General features: G+C 54.8%; 1 protein-coding gene across 6 annotated transcripts in view; it reads right to left on the reverse strand.

The window, feature by feature from the left end:
• PRR5L (proline rich 5 like) overlaps positions 1-9,589 on the reverse strand; it is a 101,574-nt gene that overhangs the window by 2,544 nt on the left and 89,441 nt on the right. For 5 of the 6 annotated variants that reach the window (XM_006162082.2, XM_027765762.1, XM_006162083.2 and 2 more), the window contains one exon: positions 7,387-7,513. The exons of the other annotated variant lie outside the window; for it this stretch is intronic. In XM_006162082.2, the coding sequence (XP_006162144.1) occupies positions 7,387-7,513 (127 nt within the window). Of the gene's footprint in view, positions 1-7,386; positions 7,514-9,589 lie in introns of those variants that run through there. 6 annotated transcript variants of the gene reach the window in all.

The following is a 9,589-nucleotide window of genomic DNA, read 5'->3' on the forward strand; positions in this document are numbered from 1 at the left end:
AAGCAAACTGGAAGGTGTGATGATGCCAGAAACAAGACCATGGAGAGCTGACAAACGGCAGGCCTTTCTCTTCTTCCCTTCTCCCTCTTCCTGCCAGGCACACCTGTCCCCAGTCTTCCAACCTCCCACCTGCTGACCTGCTCTTGCCCTGCACAGCAGCCTTCCCTGAGGCCCTGAGGGCACCAACGGAAACACAGCAGGGCAGGGCCCAAAGGCATCAGAGTTCCCTCCACAGGTGCCTGAAGGGAAAGCAGACTGCTGCCTATGGCCTGGCTGTGGGGATGCCTGGCCCAGGTGGCTTTAGTTCACGCTCCTCTTCCTGTGGGTCACGAAGGCCCTGGACACACGTGCCGACCACTTCCAGAGTCTATACTCCAGGGACCAGCAGTTAGCATAATGGCTATGTCGCTGGACTCCCATGTAGTCGACCGCAGTTTGCATCCCGGGCCTGGTGGCTTAAAACTCACTCTGGGCGTGTATGCGTGGGTGCCCAAGATTTCGAGAGGAGAATGGAAAAGAAGGGATTGTGGTGTGGCCACAATCACCACAAATCACCCCCCAGGGGTGATTTCTCACTTTCTGTCTCTCTGTGTCTGGCGAGTGCACGCTCCCTATAGCAAAAAAAAAAAAAAACACTCTCCAGAGGCCATCCTCCAGAAAAAAAAACACTCTCCAGAGTCCATACTCCAGATGGCTTTCACAGGAAACCTGCCCATGTCCATCTGCAAAGCTCACAGCTGCTCCTTCATGGGACTGCTGTGTGTGTGTGTGTGTGTGTGTGTGCATGTGTATGCACATGCATGTGCACATGCATTCACCTAATGACAAGAGAATGGAATTCTAACTCTTAGGACTGAATCCAAGTCTACTGCCTCAGAAACCCAAAGGAACTGTTAGATGCTAATAATTTTGCAAAACCAAATGATCACAGGTAGACTTCAGAGTGTGCTCCCATCCCCAGTCTCACGGACCCTCCCAATCCCCTCTGCAGCAGGCAGGGCAGGTCTCATCTCCCCACTGCCTTGTTGAGGAGGACTATGACTCGGCTGCAGCTCTCGTGAATTCTAAATGGCAGTGCCCAGACTGCCCACTGCATGCTGCCACATCTCTGGGCACTGCTGTCCTCGGAAGACATGCTGCTCGAGCTGGCCCACCCTCTGAGGTCAGATAACAGCACACACTTCCCTGGTAGGTGTTAATCGAAAGGCAAGTATTAGCCTAAGAGTCTGCTCATCTGCCCCCTCTTCAGAGACAGGACACAAGACACCAAAGAGCAACCAGAAAGAATGCATGTCACACATTGCCAAAGGCTCTCTCTGAAGCATGGGCACTTGTGCCTGTGTCCTTACAATAGCCATGTGTCGATTCATGATCATGAGACTTGGTACCTGTGAAACAGAAGCAGTGGGAGAGTTCAAGGCAGCAAGACCCCACTGAAGAATGTCTGTACCTACGCAGGAGCTGAGAGACTGGAAGGTATGAAAACAGAGACAGCAACTGTTTAACTAGAGACTGTGAGAGGAGGGTGGGAAATGGGAAGTCAGGGGAGGGAATCAGAGGGGGAGAAAACATTTAACAGACACAAAAATGGAAATTATTTGCTGACCGTGATGTGCATGTTAATGTCTTTGACGTGGACTGACATGCAGTGTATTCATACTGGGAAGATTCATTTTGTAGTGCGGATGTACATTGATTAAGTGTAAAAACCGTAGGAAAATTAAATTTTTTTAAAAAAGCATCCTTAAAAAACACCATTGAAAACAATTCATTTCTTTCACAGTTTTTAAAAGCAAGCACTTCAGGGGACCAGCAGTTAGTGTAATGGCTATGTCGCTGGACTCCCATGTAGTCGACCGCGGTTCACATCCCGGACCTGGTGGCTTAAACTCAGGCCAGGTGCATGTGCGCGTGTGCCCAGGTTCCCGAGAGGAAAATGGAGGAGAAGGATTGCAGCGTGGCCATCCCCTCTGGGGGGTGATTTCTCGCTTTCTGTCTCTCTGTCTCTATCTGTCTCTCTGGCGAGCGCACGCGCCCTATGGCAAAAACCTCTCAAAAAAAAAAAAAAAATGCAAGCGCTTCAATTTGGCTATCTGGAAACCGTGCTCTGGCCTGAACCCCACCCTGTGCCCCGAAGGGGTGGGGCTGGACGAGGCTATGGGGGCCACTCACTGTGACTCACTGTGTGCAAGTCTCGGTGCTCCCAAGACTGGGCCTGCTGCTGGAGGGGTCTGTGCGGAAAGCAGAGCTGAGAGGTGGACGGGCTATAACCATCTCTTCTGCTGGCAGCACAGGTACCCTCCATTTGAAGAGAGGGTATTTACAAAGAAACAATATTAATGTTTAACGTTAGATTTTACAGCATGCCAGGCAAGGCTGAGCCCAGAGAGGGGACAGGGTAAACCGAGGGCACGGAGAATCGATGTGTATGGCCGACACAGGCAGCATTTCTGGAGGGAATGAGGATTTGGTTGGGGACTTCCATGGACCCCAAGCCAAAGGAACGAACCAGGGAAAGGGTTCAAGAGGCAGCACACCGAGGAGAGCAGAACTCCCAGGTCGAGAGCTGGGGCCAGGGTGTGGGAGCAAAGCAGGCCTGACTCTATCTTAGAGGAGCGCCTCCATTCTAAACTGTTAGATTCCTATGACTGGAAACTGACCTTTTCCTCTTTAGCCTAAGAGCAAACAGTGAATTAACACTCCTATTGTCTTTAAACCCCACTCTTCCTAATTGTCTTAAGATAAGGTCCAGTCACGAGACCTTGCTCTAAGCCAAGGAGACCAGAAAGATTCCATTGTGTTGGAACCAGCACCCGGCTGGTGGCTTAAACTCACAACTCACACCCCCTGAGTGTGTGCCCAAGATCTCAAGAGGAGAATGGAGGAGAAGGGATTGCAGAGTGGCCATCCCCCCAGAGGGTGATTTCTCACTTCCTGTCTTTTTGGTGAGCACACCTTTCTGGCGAGTGCATGCACCCTATACCAGCACACTGTAACAAAACCCCCTCCAAAAAAAAAAAAAAGATTCCATTGTGTCCTGAGGTACGATTAACCTGCCTACCTTCTTGTTCATCTCAGGGTGCCTTTGGCTGGCTTTTACATTGTTCTTGTGACTGCCAGGTCAGCCGGAAGAGAGTGTGAGTCTTGCCTTTATAAGCACCCCCTCACCTTGCACTGGGGGGGAGGGGGGAGCTGCAAAGTTTTGAGACATGAGTCCCCTCCCCTGCCATGCCGCCAGCTTAATAAACTCCAGTACATTTGGCTGTGTCTGGGTGTCTTATCTTGCTGATTAGACTATAACAGGGACGACATGGGGAGTGGGCCCCTATGACACCTGCACTACACTGGCTGAGGAAGAGAAACATAGCCCTGGTGTGGGGCCGGTCACACTGGGAGTCCAGCACATGCGTGTGTGTGCACGAGGGCCTTTGAAGCAGCCATGCTCGCAGTGTCCACCCTGGGCGATGGCCTCTGCACTCAGCCCTTGGCAGCACAGAGAAGCTAAGTGATTTGTTGTAGGCCACACAGCTGAGCCCCAGTGTCTGGTTTAGGCTGCTCCACCTCTCCCTGAAGTGACTCATTGGAGCCTCAGCCCTTCCTTTGGTTTTCTCTGGGAGGTTTTGGTTCCCAAGACTAGGCGTGGCCAGAGTCCAGACCACAGGGATGGCCAGGCTTTGTGAGGCCCCTTGGCAGACGGTGTTTCCTTGCTGAGCTCCCTCCAGAAGGCAGAGCCAGCCTCGGACAAGAGCCATTAGCTGTCCACACCAGCGCCACCCCCCTCCCTGAAGCTAGGCCTGAGGCTGACAGCCACTCTCCTTTCTCTTCTCCTCTTTTCTTCTTTGCAGTAGGAGGCAGAGCCCAGTCACTCAGGGAAGGGAATCTCCCTAAGGGACTGACTACCTGGGGCCCACAGGGGCTTCCCCACACCTACCTCCAGGCTACCTCCACCTCCCGGCTGCTGTTCACACGGAGGGGGGGACTTTATCCCTTCTTCACTGGCCCTGTGCCCTGCAGAACCAAGCCAGGGCACCCACCCTCTGAGCCAGCCTGGAAGCTCCTTACAAACCTCAGAAAGAAGCAAAGCCTGGATAAGGCGGCCCTGGGGCCCTTTGTTGGACTGGTTCTAGGCCTTTAATCCCCCAGACGCCTAGGCAGTCCCACCCCATATGCTCTCAGGGGGCCATTGTGAACTCCAAACACTGTGGGCAACCCTGAAAGCCCGTGAACAGCCTGTCATACAGAGAAGCTGCTGAAACCAAAGGCTTCCAGAAGGGCTGAGCCCAAAGGCTTCTAGAAGGGTTGGAGGCCTGGGGGACACAATGGAGGGAAGTCTGCGGGAGTCCAGAGCCTTTGTGTGGAGAAATCCCAAGCTAAGCGAGAGGAGATGACGTGGGGACTGGGGCAGCAGCTCAGAGACTAGGGGAACATGACATGTGGAGTGGGCCCTGCCTCTGACGACGCTGCATTTGTTGTTGCTGTTACTCGAAAGATTTTTGTGATAGGGTGCATTCACACACTGGAGAGACAGAGAGACAAAAAGCGAGAAATCACCCCTCAGGGGGGATGGCCACACCACAGTCCCTTCTCCTCCATTCTCCTCTAGGGATTTTGAGCATACGTGCTCAATGTGAGTTTCAAGCCTCCAGGTCCAGGACTCCAACTGTGGTCAGCCAGGTGGAAATCCAGCACCTTAACCACTATGCCATTTTCTGGCCCTTGTTTTAATGTCACTGTTGTCCTCGTCAGCCCCACACTCACACTGCTGTAGAAAGTGCCCACTTTGGAGGGGAGAGCCACCCCCACCATGGGCTTGGAGGGCCCATCTTTTCTCTTGGAAACAGCCTCACACATCCAGGCCAAGGCCTGATGGCAGAAAGTCTCCCCAGGATCCCTGTGGTCAGCCACGCGCAGGCATGTGAGTATAGTGAGGGCTTCCCATAAATAAACCAGTTCTCTGGCTCTGGTCACCTACCTACCCCTGGGTGATTCTGGGGACGGTCATCAGCCCTGACCGAGGTGACGACTGTACCCGCCCTCGGCGGGCAGAGCAAGGTGGGGTGAGCGTGCCGGTCAGCGGGGACTTCAGAGACGGCGGCCTGAGCTGCCCTGACCACTCATCCCCAGTCCCCAAGGAGCCACGGGCAAAGGGATCTCCACCGTCAGCCCTTCACTTTTACTTCGGCCAGTGTCCCTATACCCCTCTCGACAGGCAGTGAGAATGCTGACAGGACAACTGGGACCCAGACAGGCCTGTCTGAAGAGACGTGTTCTCGGTAAGGAGGGAATGTTGTGACACTTCAGCTTCTATTTTCCACAGGTCTGGGATGGACTGTCCGGCCTGGGGTATGTCCTGGGCTAAGGAACGGGATGGAAAGGCCACCCCTCGTCCACTCCTTGATAAAGATGCCTGCTGACGGGGTCGACGCGGTGACAGAGGCCGGCAGCAGGTATAAAGGGAGAAGTTTGGGGAGCTGAGCCCCACATGGCTGACCACGGTTCAAATCTTAGCCCCAGGGCTTGAAAAACACGTCAGGCACATGTGCATGCATGCCCCAAATCCAGATGAAGTGGAGAAAGGAAGAAGGGATTGCAGCATGACCACATCCCACTGGGGGTGCTTCTCCCTCATTTTCTTTGTCTGTCTCTTTCTGGCAAATAAAAATTAGCAAACAAAGGACTTTGCTTTATGATTTGACAAAAGCGCGTCTCATTCTTATCTCAGCGGGAAAGCTAAAGGCATGCCCCTTACTTTCAGCACCCTGAACAAACTTTCAAGTTGACTCTTCTCCCTGGGGCGGGAGACCAGAACATGCCCCCAGATTATGTCTCCCGGGCAGAGGGTTATTGGGCTGAAGGCAACTAACAAGAAGAAGATGTGAGAAAATTTTCCACCCCTTCCATTTGCCTCAGAGCAGGAGACAAATTTACAAAGGCCAAGGGACCTGCCCCTCCTGCCAGGAGCACTGAAGACAGCTTCAGACCCTTGGCACCTGGGGATGGCCCTGGGCCACGCCAAGCCTTCCCACAAGCTGCTGCCTGAGACTCAGGTCTTCTTGTCTTGCTGAGTATCTAACATGTTCTGTTCTTCACTGAAGCTTCTGTGTAAGGTGCGAGTCAGAGCCACCTCCCCTTTGAGAACTACCACTCCAGGGGGAGTCCCTCATGTGGATGAAACAGCCACGTTAATGAATGCCCACTTGTCTCTGTCTCAGTCTATGATGGGTCTGTGCTGGCCAACCACTCAGGGGGTGGAAGAGAAGCCATTTTCCTTCCCTACTGGCATTAGTGTGGGACCTGGGACCTGGGTGACCCGGAGGTACCCAGATATCCCCCTGGACACTCCCAAGTCCACAGTGGGGCCAGCAGCAGAAAGGTAGCTCCAGAGGTCACCACCACATGGCGCCAGGGCAGGAAGGGCAGGAGCCTGTTTCCCTTCACACCACTTCAACCCAGCTCAGTCCAGTGCCAGGGAAGAGTGAGGGAGAAAGGAGAGGGGCCTGGGCACGTGTGGCAGGGTGGGCTGAGGTTGAGGTGGTGACTGCAGAGAGACAAGACCCATGGCCCTGCCCTTCGCTATGAGTGTGAGGCTCTAAAGCAGCCAGGGCTTGGCCAGGGCTGCGCCTTCCCTATTTAAAGCTCAGCTCGGATCCATGGCTTCCAAACCTGCTTCTGCACCCACTTCCTGGCCTGGGCTTCATGTGCCAGCCATTCACCCAACGAACGCCATCTGAGAGCTCCTTAGATGCCAGCAGCCTTCCTGGGCACAGAATGAAGAGGAAGTCCCTGTGCTTGGAGGGCTCCCTCTCAGGCAGCAGCTGGAGAAAGCCTTCCATCATAAGCTATATCTCATTTCTGCCAAACTGGTCTCACCGAGAGGAAGAGCAGATGCGATCCATCCCTAGATCCCCCAGAGCCCGATGCTCACTGACGTCTTCCAGCCACCAACAAGAGGCCCGGGTAGGATTGTCCCCACACCCCGGAGGCCTTCTCCTTCCACAAAGGGCCTGGCAGAACCTACTGAAATAGGATGGGAGCAGCAGCCTGGTCACATGAAGGCTGGCTTCGCATTCCAAGCTGCCTTCGAGTGGAAAACCGTTATCCATTGAGGGTGGGGGGTACAACGGGCAGGGTCTGGTAACCCACATGGAGAAGAGTGTCTGAGACACACAGAAAAGCTCAAAGCCAGTGATCGAAGGCGAGGGCACAGAAACATCACCACAGAGGCAGGGTCAGCCCTAGGGGAGGACCCCAGAGTGGGAGGAGATTGCTGTGGAGCCAGGCTAGGCCGTGGGTGACAGACTCACACTGACCCACGGGGACAGCCACGGCTTGGTGCCGGTATCATTAGGGCCGAGGCTCCTGGCAACTTGGGAGCTGCACCCTTACCCAGTATGCACGTGGGGCCCGAGAGGCCACGGTCCCCGCTGATGCTGAGAAAAGGAGAGACCACTTGCTTCACCAGCTCCTCCAGCTGCAAATAACCCTCACTTGGGCCTGCGGGCTCGTGAACACTCTGGAAGGAACACGCAAGACAGACAGGTCAGTGTAAGGCACTGCGGCCAGCGGGCACACGCTCACTCGGCCAGCATGCCCCGATGGCCCCCTACCATACAGGTAGCAGCATCCCCAAATGGAGAGACGGAGACAGGCCTGAAGCCCTAGGCTGCTGTGGTCACATGGCCAGCCCTGAGCGGTCTCTCCTCTCGGGCCCCACCAACACCACTTGAGGGAATGCCCCCAGCTCCTGCTCCAGGGCTGAGGCCTGAGAGGTCCCAGTGACAACAGTCCCACCCCCACTGTCATGGCCATTGATGCACACAGGACACCAGGCACTTGACATCAGTATCGTGCCGCATCCTAAGAGGTGAGCTCAAAGAGAGCAGAGGTGCTCTCTGCCCCGTCTGCAGACAAGAAGACAAGAGCCCAGAGCCTGAGGCAACCCGCCCAGGGAGGCACGGCCAGTACATGGCCGAGCCTGGGCTGGAACCCAGGGTATGGCTCAATGCCTATCTTACTACCACTGTCAGTAGGCATAAAAGGGGAGTCCAGAGCAACTAGGGTTATTCTAGAACAAGGCCGACTTTCCTACCCAGTGAAGATACAGGCCAAAAGCCCAGCTGAACCCTGAACAGACACCAGTGAAAAAAATGATAGTCGTCAACACCAAAAAGGAGCCAGTAACCCATGTATCTGAGAAAACTAGCAGACTTTGTGGGAATTCAGTGTCTTGCTGGAAAGGACTGGAAGGTACGTCCTTATGCAAGGGCTGCATGGAGGCAGAGGCCACCAGACAGGAGACAGGCCTGTGCAGAAGAAGCAGGGCTCCAAGGCTGGGCTCAGCCCACGGTTGCCATGTTGAAGTGTCCAAACAGAACCTATTTCAAATCACCTTCACTTTAAGAGTTAAAGCTCTTCACTCCACTGGGGCATTTCAGGTTGAAGTGGGAGGGGACATCTGTGCAAGGGGCAGAGCGAGCTCCCAAGGCAGGGTGGGCTTTTCCTTGGCCCCTCAGCTGCACCACATGGAGGACAGGCTGAGCAGGGCCCAGCAGGCAGGGCTTGGAGGCTGGGCTGGGAAGGGGTGCGAGGAGAAGTGGAGACATTGCCAGGCACCAGAAGGACATGGGGAGATGGGTCGGTCTCCCGCCCTGGGCTCCAGTCCCAGGCCAGCTAAGCAGAAGCAACAGAGAATTCACAAAGGACAGAAAGAGGAAAGCCATGGCCGTTTCGCCTCAGAAAAAACACGCAGACCTGTGTGAATTGGAGGGGAGTCCTCAAGGCAGTAGGAAGAATGGGGGGCCGTATTCACGCTCCTCCAGACCCATAGCAGGCCTCAAAGCAGAGCAATTTCAGCCACAAAACAACTTTAGGTTTCGAAGCCTAAGAAACTTTTTTCCCATTTTTTTTCTGTTCTTAATATTATCATCTGGCTTCTTTGCCAAACCCGTTCCTCCATAATCCATAAGTGCTGAACAGGTGCAGCAGTACGAGGTGGGAGAAGATGCATGGCAACAGGTGATGGGGCCTGGGTGGTTTTCTCCAGCAGCAAGCTGATGAGGGCTCGGCTTGCATGCAGCCCCGAGGTATGCACTGCCCTGGCCTCAGCCTGCTGCCAGAACTGCGGCGGCATTTGTCCTGCCCAGTGCAATGTGAAAGTGCAGGCCCCTGTTCGGACACGGTTGAGAATGTCAGGCTGGTCACTGGAGAGCATCGGACCCAGCCCAGGGCCCTGAGCACAGGCTAGCGCGGGCCTGACTGGCTGAGGCCTGCAGAATGGCCTCTCAGGACACTCTCTGGACTGTCCGTGGCAGCCAGGAGGAGGCTCCTCATAGTCAGGCTCCAGGCTCTGGGCAGCCTCTGCTGGGGTGGCTGAGGGCAGGGGCCTGCTGCCCGCCTGCCAGAGGAGGACTTGAGGACCTCGTGGGTTTGGGAAGTGGGGGTGAGGGCCCGAGAGAAGCGCCCTCTGCATTCTTTCTGTACTAGGCACATCGTTCTGAGAAAATCCTAGGTCTCTTGGCACTGTGGAAATTGGAGACCCGGAAAAAGAACAGGCAGTTCTAAGTACTGGGCCACGTTTTCTGTAGCAGGA

The sequence above is a fragment of the Tupaia chinensis genome, unplaced genomic scaffold (assembly GCF_000334495.1).
Source record: "Tupaia chinensis unplaced genomic scaffold, TupChi_1.0 Scaffold139733_1, whole genome shotgun sequence".
In the NCBI taxonomy this organism is placed as follows: Eukaryota; Metazoa; Chordata; class Mammalia; order Scandentia; family Tupaiidae; genus Tupaia; species Tupaia belangeri.